The sequence below is a fragment of the Sus scrofa genome, chromosome 1, assembly GCF_000003025.6.
Source record: "Sus scrofa isolate TJ Tabasco breed Duroc chromosome 1, Sscrofa11.1, whole genome shotgun sequence".
Lineage (NCBI taxonomy): Eukaryota > Metazoa > Chordata > Mammalia > Artiodactyla > Suidae > Sus > Sus scrofa.
In genome coordinates this window covers 98,994,986-99,014,891 of record NC_010443.5, presented here as the reverse complement: position 1 = coordinate 99,014,891, position 19,906 = coordinate 98,994,986, and the positions used below count along the sequence as shown (strand labels likewise).

The following is a 19,906-nucleotide window of genomic DNA, read 5'->3' as shown; positions in this document are numbered from 1 at the left end:
TTTCATTGTAGCTCTGTGCACCAAGAACCCGACATAGTGTCTGAGGAGGTGGGTTTGATCCCTGGCCTCCCTTAGTGAGTTAAGGATCTAGTGTTGCTGCAGGCTGCAGTTTAGGTCACAGATGAAGCTCATATCCCATGTTGTGGTGGCTGTGGCATAGGCCTAAGCTGCAGCTCCATTTCAGCTACTAGCCTAGGAACTTCCATACACTTCAGGTGCAGCCATAAAAAAGAAAAAAAATATGTGACATCAGAGTCTACTTTCTTTCTGTTTGGATGTGAGAGATACACTGGTAATTAAAAATGTCAAAGTATGGCAGTATGCATGACACTTGAAATGCTCTCTGGTCACGTGTCATTGATTTGTAGTCACTAAGTAGCAGTATAAAGGGATGAGTGCACACATATAGTCTCTGTAGTAACTACTCAACTCTGCTGTTGTATCATGAAAGCAGCTTTAGAATATGTAAATAAATGAGACTGTGTTCTAATAAAATTTTGTGAACACTGAAATTTCAATTTCATATAATTTTCGCGTGTCACAAATTCTGATTTTTTTTTTTTCAACCACTCGAAATGTAAAAAATCATTCCTCATACAGCAGGCTGGATTTAGCCCTTGGGTCATAATTTGCTAATCCATCATCTAGGCAGGGAAAGTAATAGCAGTACCACCTCATTGGTTGTGGTGAGGATTCAATGAGTCCATGTGTGTCAAGCACTTAGAATAGTATCTGGGACATAGTAGGTGCCACATAAATGTTTGCACTTATTGTTTTTATTATCTCTCCTAGAATATTAGTTTAAAATTTTTTCTTAGAATCATCTGTTTTCTGATTAATTTGTTTTTTCCTTTATTTCATATTGGAGGTTTTCCTCACAAGCCTAATAATTTTTGGTGGGCTGTTCTTAAGATTGAGACTCCCAACATTGATTGGAAGCTCTCTGTGTGAGTGGATTTTGATGAGTAGTGGGCATTGCTCTAGGTAACAAGCCAGAATTTTATTTATTTTTTTAGGGCTGCACCTGCAGCGTATGGAAATTCCTGGGCTATGGGTCAAATCGTAGCTGCAGTTGCTGTCCTGCCTCACAGCCACAGCAACTCGGGATCTGAGCTGTGTCTGCGACCTACACCACAGCTCAGGGCAATGCCGGATCCTTAACCCACGAGCAAGGCCAGTGATCGAACCTGCAACCTCATGGATACTAGTTGGGTTTGTTTCCATTGAGCCACAACGGGAAATTCTAATTTTTATTTTTTATGTTTTTGGTCACACCCAAGTTATGTGGAAGTTCCCGTTCCAGGGATTGAACCTGTGCCACAGCTGTAACTAGAGCCACAGAAATTTCAACAGCAGATCCTTAACCCACTGAGCCATGAGGGAACATCAAACCAGCTTTTTAAGTGAGGGGAGTCTATCTTTTCCCTGGGTCCTCCTTCAGTTTCTCTTGAGAAACATCCTCAATCTCCTGCCTTGGAAGCTGGGAAACCCACTGGGTAACTGTGTAGCAGTCAGCCTCTAACTTCATTCCCCTGGTTTTCATCCTCATTACCCTTTCCAAACTTGGCTTCGGAGTCCAGAGTCTCTCCAGTCAGATTTCTCCAGAGAGCACGCACATGGTCTCCTTCTGTGGGGAGAGACTCACGGACTTGAGCCCCACTCCTTGCCCATCTTCTGTGGTGCTTTTCTCCAGCTCTTTCACCTTCCCAGGGTTTCCTGGGGTGGATTGGCTTCCTTCTTGTTAGCATCTCCTTTGGCAGGCATTTGCGTTGGGGGCTTCCTCAGCTCTGCCAGTTCAGTTACTACCCCTATCACCTTTCCATTGTTCACACCTCCTCTGATCCTATACTTGTGGGCTTATCTCTTTTTATTTTCATCACTCTCATTTCACTGGAGTGGAATATGGAACTGTACTTACTTAAGTACACTTGGAACATAGTAACCTTTTAGAGAATGTTCCATTACTTGATGGACTAATGGCACCTGTAGTGTTTAACATGACTTTTGGCCAGTGATTGTTGCCCCCTCTTCTCTGGACTCTTGTTTTAGTGATGAGGTTTCACTTTTTTTTTTTTTTTTTTTTTTTTTTTTTAGGGCTGCACTGGCTGCATATGGAGATTCCCAGGCTAGGGGTCTAATCGGAGCTACAGCTGCCAGCCTACACCACAGCCACAGCAACACAGGATCTGAGCTGCATCTGTGACCTACACTGTAGCTCACAGCAACACCGGATCCTTAACCTACTGAGTGAGGCCAGGGATCGAACCTGCAACCTCATGGTTCCTAGTCAGATATGTTTCCACTGCGCCAAGATGGGAACTCCCGAGGTTTCACCTTAAGGTCTGTTGAGTCCAAATGAATATGTGTATGTGTACACACATATATATGTATTCAGGTGATTCTGAAACATAGTTCATAGTTTATGGATTCTCAGCCTAAGGTGGGAAAAAGTGCACTAGAGTGTTATTTGCATGTTTGTAGGGTATCAGGATAGAATTTGGATATCATGGATTTTTAGATCCACTCATGGTTACTTTCCAGCTAAGACTTATTAAATCAGGAGACAGCACACATAAAAAAGGAGATTTACTTTTATTTATGTCTCAGATATTTCACAAATTAAATACAAAATATTGAGTACATCATTTCTTGTTCAAAGTGTTAGCACTCATGATAGTAAAATTGACTTGAGGAAATAACTGATCCGAAAAGTTAAATAGCAGTATTATAAGAGTCAGCGAAATAAGGCATTATTAGAAGATTACATAAATTCCAAATGAGTGGTGGAGATAGACTTCTAGGATTATAGAGAAAAAAGAGCTCTCATGCTGTGCTTAGTGACTAGGGTTCAAGGTGCTATGGGACAGGTGTGGTGGTGGAAGGCAGGTGTGGATGGCAGGAGCAGAGCAGCGGATGCTAGGTGTTGAGAAGTCGGTTCACCTTACTTTGTTATGGCACTTATTTGCACATTGAGGTTCACAGACTACTTTTGTCAAAATCACTGAGTGCTTTTTAGAAAATGGAGATGCTTGGGCTCTACCCTGCCATTCTGAACCTTTGAGGCCTAGGCATTTGCATTTTTAGTCGCATGCTCCTCAGGTGGTGTTTTTAATGAGCCTGTAAGAGAGCTGGTTTGGAGGACGATTGAAAATAATGTCAGAAAGTGAGCTTTCAGACTGGAGGTTTTTTTTTTTTTTTTTTTTTTTTTTAAGTATAGTTGATTATATATATATATAAAACATATATGTAAGTAAATATAACAACAGACTGTGGAGAGTCCTGCATGTGGGTATTTGGCTTTTCAGGTAATGAAGAATCGTTGAATAATTTTGAGCTGGTGAGTGAAATGATGAAAGTGGTAATTACTAATATTAAAAATAGTTTATGATGTGTAGACTGGCAGCTGCAGCTCTGATTCGACTTCTAGCCTGGGAACTTCTATAATTGGAGGGGAGCCCTAAAAAGGAAAAAAAGAAAATTATATTTGACTTTTTATTTGGCTAAGCATACTCTGAGCCAGGTCCTTTACTGAATGCTTTGCTTGCGTCATCTTGCTTCATCCTCAGACAATCTTAAGAGTTGTAAGTAACGTCTTTTTTTTGGTCATGCAGTGCAGTTTGATAAGCGGTTAAAAATGGAGATTCAGACTGACTCTATATAGACTTCGAGGGGTCTGTGTCACATTAGAACCTTTGGTCTTAATTTCAATGTTGGTCTGAATTTCCTGTTTTTTTTTAAAGGATTACTGTAGTGAGTGTGCAAAGTGAATGGAACTGGAGAGATTGGAAGCAAAGAAATCAGGATGCTTTTGTTCTGAGACGTGAGATTATAGAAGCCTGGTCTAGCATGGAGGCAGCAGGACTAAAGAGAGATGGGTTTGAAAGATGTTAGAACTGTGGATATTGTAGAAGAACCTATCAGACTTGTTGAGGTCATTGGAGAGTCACCCCCGTGAAGCAATAAAGACCAGGAACTCTGGAATTAGATTGCATGGGTTCAGATTCTGGCTTTGCTGACTTACTGTCTCTGGGACCTCAGGTATTTGGTAAGTTCCTTAACCTGTCTATGCCTTAGTTTCCTCATCGGTAAAATGATAAAATTGTGCCTGCCTTGTAGAGTTGTTAATGGGGACTAAATGAATCAGTAAATGTGAAGCACTTAGACCGTGTAAGTAAATGGGTTACTAGTGCCATTGTATAGGTGGTCTCCTCTTCCCTAGATGCTCCTGTATATTTCCACAGCTTCTTGTAATAACTCCACTGAGCTTCTTTTATGTGCAATGGTAATTTATTGACATGTTTGTCTCTCCCACTAGGCTTTGAGTTCATTAATGGCAGGGACCTGATTTTATTCATTTTTGCATTTTCAGTACCCATTGTTACAGCAAGCAGTCATTTACTGTTTATAGTAAGTGTGTAAGAGGCATGTGTGGAATGATTCCTGGGTATGTGAGTGAGATAAGTTGAGCCAAGAATGCTGATAAAATTGATAGGAAGAGGAATAGTGACTTTTTGAAGGGTTGCTTATTTGGGGAGACAAATGTTACATTCTATTTTAAAATTTAAGGTGATAGCAAGACATCAAATTGAATGTTCAACAAGTAAAGATTTATGTTTGGGTTTTGACTGAGAAGTTAAGACAAAATATTAGTTCTGGAGTCACTCTTAAAAGAGTTTAAAGCACAAGCCAGAAGTACTTTCCAATCCTTCCTGAAGCGGGGAGGGTAAAGAGAGAATACGTTTATTTAAGATTTTTTTTTTCACTTTAAATCACAGCATGTCTATGGTTTAAAAAAAAATTAAGCATAGTATAGAAGGTCATAAAGTGAGAAGTCCCTTCCCTCCAGATTTCCAGTCCCATTCTTCCAAGGTAACCAGTCTTGGGCCCTTATGTTTCCTTCCAGAATATGTCCAGGCATATATAAGAATTTACGTGCTTATTGCAACTAATGGGATCCTACTATATGAGTTGTTCTGTGTCTTTTTGTTTTTACTGGAGGTATTTAGGATATCTTTTTACGTATTAACATGTGACATCTGTGCTATTCTTCAGTGGCTACATTGTATTCCATCATAACCTTATTCCATACTGTAGTTAATCCCCAAGTGATGATCATTTAGGTTATTTTGTGTATTTGCTATTCTAAAGAATGATTAAAATCTGTATGTTTAGAAGTTCTCAATTTGTATGAGTTTACCCATGAAATTTTTTTTTTTTTTTTTTTTTTTTTTGGCGAGGCAGTGAATGTTTAGTGAGGCAATGTTTATTTAAAGAGAGAAGATAGGTGTGCAGAAAGCACAGGCACAGACAGGCTGGGGGGGGTGGGGCAGGGTAGAGAGGGAGAGAGAAAGAGACAGACACAAAGAGCAAGAGAGGAAGAGAGCCTATAAGATAAATTTTTAAAAAGCAAAAATTTTGGCACAGAGAGTATGTTCACTTAAAGTTTTGACAGACATTGCCAGATATGACACTGCTATTTAGATTTTTTTTTTTAAACCTTTACTAACCTGATGGGTAAAAATGATATATTATTGTTTCACTTAGCGTATTTTATTCCTCATTTAATACTGAAGATCTTTTCATAGATTTATTAACAATAGGACCTTGGCTATTTTCATAAGTTTTTTTTTTTTTTGAGTAATTTCTCTTCAGCAGTGTTCTGTAGGTTAGTTAGGGATAAGGAGGAAATGTAAAGCCTGATTCATGCCTCTCAGGGATAATCTAGGGGGCTAGGTCATATATATTACAGAAGCATAACATTTCAAGATAGTTTTTACATCACAGGAACTTTAGGGGAGTAGTGAGGTGAGGGGAGACTGGTTTGGGAGGGAGGATGGAATTCGTTTTACACATGTTAAGATGGAGTTACTGACTGCATTGGATTAAAGATAGGTCTTTTGAAAGGTTTTCTGCTAAAAACATCAGCAATTGCATGCTGCTTATTTCTAGTGTAGATTTATGTAAGGAGCTTTGTCATCCACACAGTTACACACACACACACGCACGTGCATGCACACTCTGTATATACATATATACATACATACACATATATACATATATACACATATATACACATACATACACATACATATATACATATATACACATATATACATATATATACACATATACACATATATACATATATACACATATATACACATACATACACATACATATATATACACATATACACACACACATATATATATACACACACACACACACACACACACACACACACACCCTTAAGATGAAAAAAAATGTCTTAAGTGTTTTAGGCATATGGTATTCCTTTCAGAGGTTGGGACTAGGAAAGATTTGAAAGTAATATCATGGAAGCCACTAGTGAAACCAGGAGGGAGGCTCAGTTACTAATACATTGAAAGAAGAGCTGAAAGCCAAGGAACACTTGTGAGGCACAGTGAGAGGGAAGAGCAGAAGGACCTTAGCAGGTGAGGTGATTGGATAGTGGGTTTTTCAAGTTCCGTTGTGTTCTGGTTTTCATTGGTAAGAGCCTTGGGACTTCCAGATACATGGGCATGCACGTGATGTGTGTGTGTGTGTATGTTTGGAGTCCTTGGCATGAATCAAATGCAGCAGAGATGCCATTGAGTCTTGGGTTTTCTGCTCTGCTTTCTGTGGGGGTTGGGAGCAGGTGGAACTTTCTGGCAAGAGTACCTCCCGTGGTCTTTGCTTGGCTGATCGTGTGCCTCCTTGGCATTGCAGCTGCCTCAGGCAATGCCCGCCCTCTCTGTTCTCAGCAGATAGTACCTTGTTGCCGCCTAGGGGAGTGAGGGCAAGGGTGAGTGGGCAGGGTGTCCTAGCCAGGCCTGTTGCTCCTGGCCTCTGGCCCTTTGCTGACCGTCTGCCTCTGGCCTGGGGTTGCTGTTCCTACTCCCGATGCCCTTGATGGAAGGCTCTGGCACCTGCCCTGGATGTCATTTCCCTTTTCTGTCCATCTCTAGCTGTTTTACATTTTATTGGGATTCCTCACAGCTTCTGGTTTCTTTTGAATTTTTGAGCATGGTGTGTAATGATTGACCAACATTGTTTTGCATTATTTCCAGGGTTTGGTGAGGAAAAGAGGGGAAGGAGGCATTGCATTTTGTGCTCAGTTGGCTGTCTTGGTTTTCCTTGTTAGTTTTTTGTTCAATCTCTTCTTTTAGCTTACAGGGTTTATTCGTACTTTAGAAAGGTTTCATATTGATCCTGGATCGAGAAGTTACTTTGATAGTTTGGTCTAGCCTACCAGCTTTGACAGGAAAATTTCCTATAAATTGATAGAAAATTTGCAAAGGCTATGAACAGGGTAATAGCCTTATTCACAGCAAAAGAAATGAAATGCAAATTAAAATCATCTTGAAAACAATTTTCACCTTTCAGCTGGCAAAGATCAAAAAGTTTGATTAAACTGCGGTGACTGTGAAGTGGAAAAACAGGCATTGCCAAAGGGAGGGGAAGTTGGCGACCTCTAAAGGCAGCTAGGCAGTGTGGGGGAGGGAAAATAATCTTCCCTCTCTCCTTCTGAGTTCTTAGCTGAAGCCCTTGTGATAAAAGATCATCAGGAGAAAAGCAGAAGTTATTAACTTGCATTCCTCATGTATACATGGGAGACAGCTAGAGAAAAATGAGTAACTCCCAAGGTGGCTTAGAATTCAGGTCTAAATACTATCTTAATAGGGAAAGGGAGGGGTGTAGGCCTCTAAAGGGAGTGTAAATGGTTTTTAGGAAAGGCGAAGAGGCCTTAGAAGAATAGATGAGAGAGAGGTAGTTGGTGACAAAGTTTGTCTCAACGTCCGGTCACCTTCTTGCTCTCCTGTGCTAAGAGTCATTCTTCCCTGGTTGATGAAACTGATTATGATTGGAGTTCCTTTTGGAGAATCTGTCCTTAGGCAGGTAAGGAGGGTTCAGAAAAGGCCTCACCTTGCAGTTGCTGTTTTTCAAGTGCCTGCAGCTCAAAATAAACTGCCAAAGTGGCATATTTTGAGGTGGCATGTTCTGCTGCCTTTTAGCAGTATCTACCAAAATTAGAAATGCACATCATCTTTGTCCCAGCAATTCTGTTTCTCTGGATTTATTGTACCTATATACTGATAACATGCGTATATATACCAGATACTTATTGGAGAATGATTTGTAATAAGCTACTTAAATGTCTCATCAATATGGCATTTATGGAGTTAAAAACTGGAATGTGATAGAGTTGTAAAAATAAATTAAGTGCTTTATGAAAAGATATGTAACGATTTCTAATATATATTAACTGGGTAAAGTAAAGAGGCATATATAATGTGTTATGGTGTGTGTAAAAAGGAGAAAATATGTTTGTCTATACATAGAAAATCTGTGAAATGATCCTAAGAGACTAGTAATATTTTCTGAGTCGAGAAACTAGGTGGTTAGGAAAAGGGATGGAGGAGAGACTTTTTACTATATACTCTTGGAACCCTTTGTATTTTGTACCATATACATTATAGGGTTGAAAAAATAAAATACAAATAAAAAATCAAGTCTGACTTAAATTTTCAGTAATGGCCTCTATGATGATATTTTCATTGTTGCCTTTTCTAGGAGAGGTGGGATGGAATTATGCTCTTTTGAAAATTCAGCATCCATGGACCTGATTAAATCCCCACAGAAATTTTTTTTTCTTCTTAGGGCCGCACCTGCGGCATATGGAAGTTCCTGGGCTAGGGGTCAAATCAGAGCTTTAGCTGCTGGCCTACACCACAGCTACAGCAATGCCAGAACTGAGCTGAGTCTGTGACCTACACCACAACTTGCAGCAATGCCAGATCTTTAACCCACTGAGCAAGGCCAGGGATCGTATCTACATCCTCACGGATACTAGTTGGGTTTGTAACCTGCTGAGCTACAACGGGAACTCCCAGTAAATTTTTAATTGATTGCTTTTTGGGTACTACAAGAAAAGTAAAATATGGTTTATTTAATTGAGAACAAATTGCTCTGATTCTCATTTCTTTTTATCTGATTTTTATCCTGTTAATTTTAATGTAGCAAAGAGAAGGGAAATTGAGTCCATGGCAGAGCCAAGGGAGCCCATAACTAAAATACTTACTGCCAGTAAACCAGTACTTGCTCAGCTAACCATTTTGATCCACACTTAGGTGTTTATGCAATAAACTGTTGTTAGGCTCACAGCGCTAACTCTTAATTAGCGTGAGTCCCCAGATAAATAGAGAGGACTTGATAAACAAGTTGTGGAGTTTTTTTTGTTTTTTTTGTTTTTTTTGTCTTTTCTTCAGCTGCCCCTGCAGCATATGGAAGTTCCCAGGCTAGTTGAATCGGAGCTGCAGCTGTTTGCCTATGCCGCAGTCACAGCAACACCAGATCCTTAACCCACTGAGTGAGGCCAGGGATTGAACCCGCAACCTCATGGATACTAATTGAGTTCGTTATTGCTAGGCCACAGAGGGAACTCCTGGAGTTCTTTCTTGTTTGTTAAAAAAATTCATTGAGGTATATTCAAGAGTTGCAGGGATTATTAGACAATTTGGAAGGTTTGATAGGAAATAGTGCCTTTAAGTAGGTGGTAGAGGTCAAAATCTGCTGTATATTCTCTGGAGTTATGAAGTTAATGTGGAATCCCCAAAGGACCATGACTTATTTTGTTTTTGCTGAATAAGTTCAGTTTTGAATAAGATACGAAAGAAAGAATTTATTTGGGGAAACTAAGTGAAAGAGCATTCCAGGACACCAGGTAAAATAAATGTGATATCCCAGTATCTCACGTGATAATATAGGTGAATAAGTAATTTAACATGTAAAAGTAAACATAGTGGTTCTGATAGAAAATATCCGTTAGTCTGATTTGTTGGCACTTTTTTTGGGATATGTATGATTTTTGGATTTGATTTTTTAATTAAAAATTTTTTATTTTGAAATAATTATAGACTCATAAGTTGCAGAAATAGTACAGAGAAGTCCCATGTACCTTTCACCCAGCTTCTTCCAAGATTTAGATAACTATTGTACACTAATAAAACTAGGAAACCAATATTGACTGAACAAAATAGACTATAGGCTGTATTTGGATTTCTCCACTTTTTACGTGCACTCATTTTCTTTTGTGCATATAGTTCTATGAAATTTTATCACATGTATAGGTTCACTTCACCACCACCACAATCAGGATTCAGAACTTTTCAGGCCCCAGAAGTGAAATTTCGTTGTCAACCCTACCTTCTTAGCCTGCCACACACATCCTGGCAACCATGGGTCTGTTCTTTGTCACTACAGTTTTGTCGTCTTGAGTGTTACATAAATGGAGTCATGGTATTAATCTTTTTTGTTTGTTTGCCAAAACTCTTTTTTATTTTTTATTTATTATTTTTTTTTAGGGCTGCACCTGTGGCATATGGATGTTCCCAGGCTAGGGGTCGAATTGGAGCGGTACCTGCCAGCCCACACCACAACTCCAGCAACACAAAACGCCTTTTTAATAAAGAGTTTCAAACATTCAGAAAAGTAGAGAAACTAGTATAAGGAACACCATTTACTTCATCCTTCCAGAAATAATAATTGTTAATAGTTTTCCATGTTGTTTGCTTTGTCTCTGTTTTGTCCTGAATCATTTGAGAGTAAGTTGTGGACATGTCAACGTGTTTCTTTGTTCCTAAATGTGTAAGCACACATCATCCAAGAATCAGGTCATTTTCCTACTCACTTATATTATCATTATGTCATCTGTGTCCATAATATCTCCTATTTAGTCCATATCAAGTTTCCCTAATATCCTCAAGATTGGATCTCAAGATTGAGTGGGTTTCTTGTAGTGTTGTGTTTTGTTTTTTCTTTTTCAAATCTGGGTTTGTTTAGGATTTACATTTGACATTTGGTTGTTGTATCCCTTTAGTCTCAGTTTAGAACAGCTCCCCCCACATACATACTTTTATTTTCATGATACTGACTTTTTTTTTTTTTTTTTTTTGTCTTTTTAGGGCTGTCCCCACAGCATATGGAGGTTCCCAGGCTAGAGGTCAAATTGGGGCTATGGCTGCCATAGCAATGAGGGATCTGAGCCGCATCTGCGACCTACACCACAGCTCACCGCAACGCCAGATCCTTAACCCACTGAGCGAGGCCAGGGATTGAACCCGCAACCTCATGGTTCCTAGTCGGATTCGTTTCCGCTGCGCCATGACAGGAACTCCTGATACTGACTTTTTGATGAACCCAGGGCAGTGGTTCTTTACAGTGTCCTGTATTTTGCATTTGTCTGAATAGTTCTTCATGGGGGTCCTCTGATTTGCTTCTCTATCCCCAGCTTATCCTTTTAGGCACTCAAAGCATTTTATGATTTCCCTCCCTTCAATTTAAGATGTGTTTTGTGGCCCAGAATGTGGTTTATCTTGGTGAAATATTTAATGCGAGCTTGAGAAGAATTGTATTCTGCTGCAGTTGGATGAAGTAGCTGTAGATATCTGTTGTATCCATTTGATTGATAGTGGTGTTGACATCAGCTATATCCTTACTGATTTTCAGCCTACTAGATCTGACCGTTTCTGATAGTGGAGTGTTCAAGTCTCCAGCTATTATAATGAATTCATCTTTTTCTCCTTTTACTTCTGTTGGCTGTTGCTTCATATATTTTGATACTCTGTTGTTAGGTGGATACACGTTAAAGACTATTAGGTTTTCTTGGAAAATTGACTCTTTTGTCATTATATAATGCTCCCCCCCCCTTTTTGTCTTTTTAGGGCTGTACCCACCATGTATGGAGGTTCCCAGGCTAGGGGTCAATTCATAGCTATAGCTGCTGGCCTACACCACAGCCATAGCAACTCGAGATTCCAGCCGTGTCTGTGACTTACATGACAGCTCATGGCAATGCTGGATCCTTAACCCACTGAGCGAGGCCAGGAATCAAACCTGTGTCCTCAGGGATGCTAGTCAGATGCATTTTTGCTGAGCCACGACACAAACTCCCTGTAATGCCCTTCTTTATCCCTGACTACATGATCTTTTTTGAACAATTTTTGTTTTTCCCAAAGTACATAGTTAAAAAAATCGTTTACTCTATGGTCTATATAACTGTTTTTTATTCCTTCCATATTCTACAGTATTTTAACATTTCCTAGAATAGGATCAGAGACATCAGGTGACCTGTCATCCCTGTGTTTTCTTCCTGAGGAGGTCACTGGGCCATGTTGACCCTTGTCCCAGTTGCTGTACAGCTGCTGGCCTGTGACTTCTCCTTAACACTATGTTGTATTGAATCCTGTTTCCTGAATTTTCCAGGTCTTCATTTTCCTTGGTTTATTCCCTTATATTGAAAGAGTGCATCTTCTAGTAGCTTTAAATGGATGCGTGGGAGATTTTTCGAGACTTGGCACATCTAAAAATGTCTTTCTTTTACCTTCATATGTAACTGGTAGCTTACCTAGCTATAGAATTCTAGTTAAATTATTTTTTCTTAGTATTTTAAAGGCTTTGCTTCCCTATCTAGTTTCCAGTGTTGCTGAGAGATTAACCATTTTTTCTTTTAAAAAATTAATATATAAGACAGGAATGGAGGATAATGAAACAAAACCCCATGTGTCTGCTGTCCATTTTCAGCAAATGTGAACATTTGCCACGTGTGCTTCATCTGTTTCTATTCCTTCCCTTTTTTGTTTATGAGAGTATTTATCGACACTCCTGAAGCCCCCTGTCCCTCTCCTGATAGCATTATATGAAAGCATTCTTCTGAATTTGCTGTGTATTTTTCCCATGGATGTTTGAATACTTGTACCAGCATGGATATATCTACAGTGTTGTTTGTATATTTTAAAATTGTATAAGTGAAATCATACCATGTCTCGTTTGGCAGCTTTCTTTTATTTATTTATTCATTTATTAATTTTTTATTTAAACATTTTTTTTTCTTTTTAGGGCTGCACCCACAGCATATGGAGGTTCCCAGGCTAGGGTTCGAATTGGAGCTACAGCAACGCAGGATCTGAGCTGCATCTGTGACCTACACTACACTTCACGGCAATGCTGGATCCTTAACCCACTGAGTGAGGCCAGGGATCGAACCCACAACCTCATGGTTCCTAGTTGGATTCATTTCCACTGTGCCATGATGGGACCTCCTGTAGCTTTCTTTTAAAAAAGTATTTTTGAGATATGTCCATGTTGGCAGTTGTAGCTCTCATTAATTCATTTTCACTGGTGAGTTGTATCCCATTGTCAAGATATTAAAAATTTTACTTCTTAATTTTTATTTATTTATTTTTGCTTTTTAGGGCTGCAACCGCGGCATATGGAGGTTCCCAGGTTAGGGGTAGAATCAGAGCTGTTGCTGCTGTCCTATACCACAGCTACAGCAATGTGGGATCCGAGCCACATCTGCAACCTACACCACAGTTCATGGCAACACCGGATCCTTAACCCACTGAGCAAGGCCAGCGATCGAACCTGCAACCTCATGATTCCTAGTCCGGTTCATTAACCACTGAGCCATGATGGGAACTCCCAGTCTGTATTTCTTAGAACCATTGTTTTAGTTGTTAAAAGAGCTTCATTTTCAGACTATTTGTTAGTAACCTATGATTGTTATCAATTTTCTTTGGGACATTTTCTTGGTTAGAGGTATGCCCATTCTAAGATATCCAGGTACAGATTCACATTTTGTATTTTTGTTGGTTAAGGCAATTTTGTATCTGATGTCTATTTCAAAATAAAGAGAGGTGTGATTTTCTTAATAAGTTTGGAGTTTCTTATATTTAGGTCAAGGTCGGGAAAAGTAGGATGATTATTTTGAACACATTTGAAATTTCTTTTCATTCTTTATAGGTTGTCTTGTGGAAATGAAGGTTTAAGGACAAGTTGTCTATCAGATTAGAAGATGGGATCGAACAGCAGCAGAATCGGTGATCTTCCTAAAAATGAGTACTTAAAAAAATTATCAGGCACGGAATCTGTCTCTGAGAATGACCCATTCTGGAATCAGCTTCTGTCATTTTCTTTCCCCGCACCAACTAGCAGGTAAGAGGTTACTTGGAGATTGAAAATTTGTCTAGAGGGCCACACAAACTTGTGTGATATGCTGATTCTTTAAAAAATTTTTTTACTTTAAATGTTCTGTCTGTCCATCCATTTGTCGTACATATACCAGTAGAAAATCCAGAAGTATGAAAAGGAGGAAATAAGTTTTCTCTTTCCTTTCCCCCACTCTACTACCTTCCTTCCCCAGAGATAATTCCTGATGGTAGTTTCTTTTGAATCTTTCTAGAGATAGTACACCCATATATCTCATGTAATTTTACAGAATTGGTTAAACACAAATTGTAGCATACTACACGTATCTTGCTGTTTTTCTTTTGTGCTTGCTGTCCCTTGCTTTTTCCTACCACAGTTAAGTAAAACAAATGTACATGCATATATGCAACTGCCTTATTCTTTTAAATGACTGCAGAATCCATAGATTATATTAAATCAGTTTTTTATTGGTGGATACTTAGATTGTTTCCAGTCTTTTGTTATAGTGGATAATGCTGCATACATAATTTCTCATGCATATAAATATACTTCTTGTATAAATTCCTCAAAGTAGAATTTTGCTGGGTCAAAGTGTAGTACATTTGTAGTTTTGGTTAATGCTGCCATGGAAGTGCTAAACTGTGCTCCGTGGAAGTTGTACCAATTTATACTCCATTGAAATTGTACCAATTTATACTCCTACCAGCAGTGTATGAGAAGGTCTGTTTCCTTACACCTTTGTCAGTTTGCTGCTGCATTTTTAGACTCTTGGGCCTTTGTCAGTTTGATAGGAGAAAACTAGTATCTCTCTTTCTCTCTCTCTCTCTCTCTTTTTTTTTTTTTTTTTTTGCAGTTTTAGGGCTGCACCTGCAGCATTTGGAGGTTCCCAGGCTAGGGGTCAAATCAGAGCTGTGTTCGCTGGCCTACACCACAGCCACAGCAACACAGGATCTGAGCTGCGTATGAGACCTATACCACAGCTCACAGGAACACCAGATCCTTAACCCACTGAGCGAGGCCAGGGATCGAACCCACAACCTCATGGATCCTAGTTGGGTTTGTTAACTGCTGAGCCACGAAAGAACTCCAAGTATTTCACTTTTAACTCTTTTTTATGAACCCTGACAAATATTACACAGTGTCTAGAATATTGAATTCCCATTATTCATTATCTAGATTTTAAACATTTTTTATTTATTTTTCACAGCTTTACTGTGGTAGGCTGAATAATGGCCCCTAAAAGTATCTGAATTCCGATTATTCATTATCTAGATTTTAAACATTTTTATTTATTTTTAATAGCTTTATTGTGATAGGCTGAGTAATGACCCCTAAAAGTATCTGTGTCCTAGTCCCTGGAGTCTGAATATGTTGTGCTGTAGCACATATCAGTATTGCATTCCTTTTTTATTTCTGAATGAAATTCCTTCATATGCTTATGCCATATTTTGTTTATCCATTCATTAAAGAATAGCCATTTGGATTCTTTCCATATATACTTCATCCATTTTTTTAAGTATTTTATTTTATTTATTTATTTATTTATTTTTTATTTTCCCACTGTACAGCAAGGGGGTCAGGTTATTCTTACATGTATACATTACAATTACATTTTTTCCCCCACCCTTTCTTCTGTTGCAACATGAGTATCTAGACAAAGTTCTCAATGCTACTCAGCAGGATCTCCTTGTAAATCTATTCTAAGTTGTGTCTGATAAGCCCAAGCTCCCGATCCCTCCCACTCCCTCCCCCTCCCATCAGGCAGCCACAAGTCTCTTCTCCAAGTCCATGATTTTCTTTTCTGAGGAGATGTTCATTTGTGCTGGATATTAGATTCCAGTTATAAGTGATATCCTATGGTATTTGTCTTTGTCTTTCTGGCTCATTTCACTCAGGATGAGAGTCTCTAGTTCCATCCATGTTGCTGCAAATGGCATGATGTCATCCTTTTTTATGGCTGAGTAGTATTCCAATGTGTATATATACCACACCTTCCGAATCCAATCATCTGTCGATGGACATTTGGGTTGTTTCCATGTTCTGGCTGTTGTGAATAGTGCTGCAGTGAACATGCGGGAGGATGTGTCTCTTTTAAGTAGTGTTTTGTCCAGATAGATGCCCAAGAGTGGGATTGTGGGGTCATATGGAAGTTCTATGTATAGATTTCTAAGGTATCTCCAGACTGTTCTCCATAGTGGCTGTACCAGTTTACATTCCCACCAACAGTGCAGGAGGGTTCCCGTTTCTCCACAGCCCCTCCAGCACTTGTTATTTGTGGACTTATTAATGATGGCCATTCTGACTGGTGTGAGGTGGTATCTCATGGTAGTTTTGATTTGCATTTCTCTTATAATCAGTGATGTTGAGCATTTTTTCATGTGTTTGTTGGCCATCTGTATATCTCCTTTGGAGAAATGTCTATTCAGGTCTTTTGCCCATTTTTCCATTGATTGATTGGTTTTTTTGCTGTTGGGTTGTATAAGTTGTTTATATATTCTAGAGATTAAGCCCTTGTTGGTTGCATCATTTGAAACTATTTTCTCCCACTCTGTAAGTTTTCTTTTTGTTTTCTTTTGGGTTTCCTTTGCTGTGCAAAAGCTTTTCAGTTTGATGAGGTCCCATGGTTTATTTTTGCTCTAATTTCTATTGCTTTGGGAGACTGACCTGAGAAAATATTCATGATGTTGATGTCAGAGAGTGTTTTGCCTATGTTTTCTTCTAGGAGTTTGATGGTGTCCTGTCGTACATTTAAGTCTTTCAGACATATGCTTTTGGCACTTCTGTCACTTTGTTGAGACTGCTCCCCTCCTCCCCAGCAACTCAGTGCTGGTTTTTGATGTGTGACCTGAAGAACCTTGACATCAAGTGGGCGTTGAGATAGAAGGTGCCACCTTATTGACAGGGATAGGATTACCTAGTTTATGAATTATTCAAGGCTAAGATAAATATCTATAGGGAAAGACTAAAAATCCAGACATTTCTGAGATTGCTCACTCCTAGAATTCCTTGAATCCCATATGTGCTGTCTTTAAGTGCAGCCAAAAATTGATGTCTGCCAATTTTTTTAGAAGCACAAAGTCCTTTAAGACTTATCTAATTCTTCCTTACTATAAACTGTTTTTGGCACCACAGTAGCCACATTTAATTTCCAGGCATGGTTGAAAAATCTTTAAATTCTTCAATAGTTTTTGTCTTTTCACCTTATTAAAATTCCTTGTGAGGCAAAGATCTGAAATAAAATCAGAATTAATTCAAATAAAGTTTAAGTAATACATAGTTAATACATAGTTTATTTGTCTTTTTCTTTTCTTTTTTTGTCTTTTTAGGGCTGCACCCGAGACATATGGAGGTTCCCAGGCTAGGGGTCGAATCAGAGCTATAGCTGCCAGCCTATGCCAGAGCCACAGCTACGTGGGATCCGAGCTTCATCTGTGACCTACACCACAGCTCACAGCAATGCCAGATCCTTAACCCACTGAGCAAGGCCAGGGATCAAACCTGCATCTTCATGGATACTAGTCAGATTTGTTTCTGCTAAGCCAAGATGGGAACTCCCCATAGTGTATTTTTCTCAAGAAAATATATAAAAATTACTTATATGGCTGATTTCTTTTTTTTTTTTTTTTTTTTTTTTTGTCTTTTTGTCTTTTTTGTTGTTGTTGTTGCTATCTCTTGGGCCGCTTCCGCGGCATATGGAGGTTCTCAGGCTAGGGGTTGAATCGGAGCTGTAGCCACCGGCCTACGCCAGAGCCACAGCAACGCGGGATCCGAGCCGCGTCTGCAACCTACACCACAGGTCAGGGCAACGCCGGATCGTTAACCCACTGAGCAAGGGCAGGGACCGAACCCGCGACCTCATGGTTCCTAGTCGGATTCGTTAACCACTGCGCCACCACGGGAACTCCTGATTTCATACTAAATATTGCAGCAAAGCAAGAAACGAAACAGCACTAAAGGAAAAGGTAGTAAAATTATCTATATCCACACTAAGTAATTAAGGGATACATGAAACAAAAAGATGTAAAATGTGATGGAAATGCTATAAAATTGGCTCGTGATGATCATTGTGCAACTATAAATGTAATAAAATTCATTGAGTAATTAAAAAATGTAAAATATGTTAAAGGTATTAAACTATATATATATGAAAGTATATGCATATAGTTATATGCAAACCATATGGTAACCACAAGCCACAAATCTATAATAGATAACACACAAAAATGGAGAAAGGAATCTAAACATGACATCAAAGATAGTTTTCAAATCACAATGGAAGAGAGCAGAAGAAAGGAACCAAAAACTTACAAAAGAATTAGGAAATGATTAACAAAATGGCAATAAGTACATACTTATCAGTAATTACTTTAGGTATAAATAGACTAAATGTTCTAATCAAAAGACATAGAGTGACTAAAAGGATATAGAAATAAGACCCATCTATATGCTGTCTATAAGAGACTCACCTCACATCTAAAGACATAGCTGCAAAGTGAGGGGTTAAAAAAGGTATTCCATGGAAATGGAAATAAAAAGAAAGCCAGGTAGCAATATTTATATCAGACAAAATAGATTTTAAATCAAACACTGTAACAAGAGACAAGGACATTGCATAATGATAAAGGGATCCAACAAGAAGATCTAACAACTGTAAATAATTATGTATCCAGCATAGGAGTACCTAAATACTTAAAGCGGTTAACAGACATAAAGGGAAGAATTGATAGTAAGACAGTAATAGTAGCACACTTTAAGCCCTGCTTACATCAGTGATTGTCCAGACTGAATATCAATAAGGGAATACTGGTCCAAATGATACATTAGAGCAGATGACCTTTACATATTATATATATTTATATATAAAACATTCCATCCAAAAGCAGCAGAATACACATTCAGGTGAACATGGAACATTCTCCAGGATAGATCACATACTAGGTAAATATAAGAAGATTGATATCATATCAAGCATCTTTTCCAGCTACAGCAATATGAGACCAGTGATGAACTACAAGAAAAAAACTTCAAAACACCCCAGACATGTGGAGGCTAAATAATATGCTACTAAACAACTGTTGGGTAACTGTGATACCAAAACCATACAAAGACCACACACACACACACACACAAATATTGTAGGCTAATAATCACTGATGAACATAGTGATATGCGTGTTCTCATATCATAAAATTCTCAACAAAATAGCAAAATGAATTCAACAATACATTAGAAGACTCACATACCATGATCAGTTGGAGTTTATCCCTGGATGCACGGATAGTTCAGTATCTGCAAGACAGTATGATATATCACATTAACAAATTGAAGAATAAATCATATGATCATCAATAGATGCAGGAGATGACAAAAAATCAACATCTATTTATAATAAGAATTTTGAACAAAGTGTAGGTATAGAGGGAATGTAGCTCAGCATAATAAAAGCCATATATGACAGACGCACAGCTGATGTCATACTCAGTGGTGAAAAGTTGAAAGCATTTCCTATAAGATCTATAACAAGACAAAGATGCCCACTCTTGCTACTTTTTTTAACATAGTATTGGAAGTTCTTACCATAGAAATCAGACAAGAAGAAGAAATAAAAGGAATCCAGATTGGAAAGGAAGAGGTAAAACTGTTACTGTTTGCAGATGATGTGATACCGTGTATAGAAAATTCTGAAGATACCACCAAGAAACTGTCAGAACTTATAAATGATTTCAGTAAAGCCACGGGTTACAAAGTTAATATACAGAATTCTGTTGAGTTCTGTACACCAACAATGAAAAGAATAATTAAGTAGAAGAACTTAAAACAATACCATTTACAGTTGCGTCAAAAGAGAATAAAATACTTAAGAATAAATCTAACCAAGAAGGTAAAAGACCTGTACTGAGGACACTAAGAGACATGA

General features: G+C 38.5%; 1 protein-coding gene across 7 annotated transcripts in view; it reads left to right on the top strand.

Annotated features, from left to right (window-relative positions):
* DYM (dymeclin) overlaps positions 1 to 19,906 on the top strand; it is a 382,159-nt gene that overhangs the window by 9,773 nt on the left and 352,480 nt on the right. For all 7 annotated transcript variants that reach the window (XM_021092922.1, XM_021092897.1, XM_021092955.1 and 4 more), the window contains exon 2: positions 13,804 to 13,995. In XM_021092922.1, coding sequence (XP_020948581.1) covers positions 13,856 to 13,995 — 140 coding nt within the window. In that variant the 5' untranslated portion in view covers positions 13,804 to 13,855. The remainder of the gene's footprint in view (positions 1 to 13,803; positions 13,996 to 19,906) is intronic.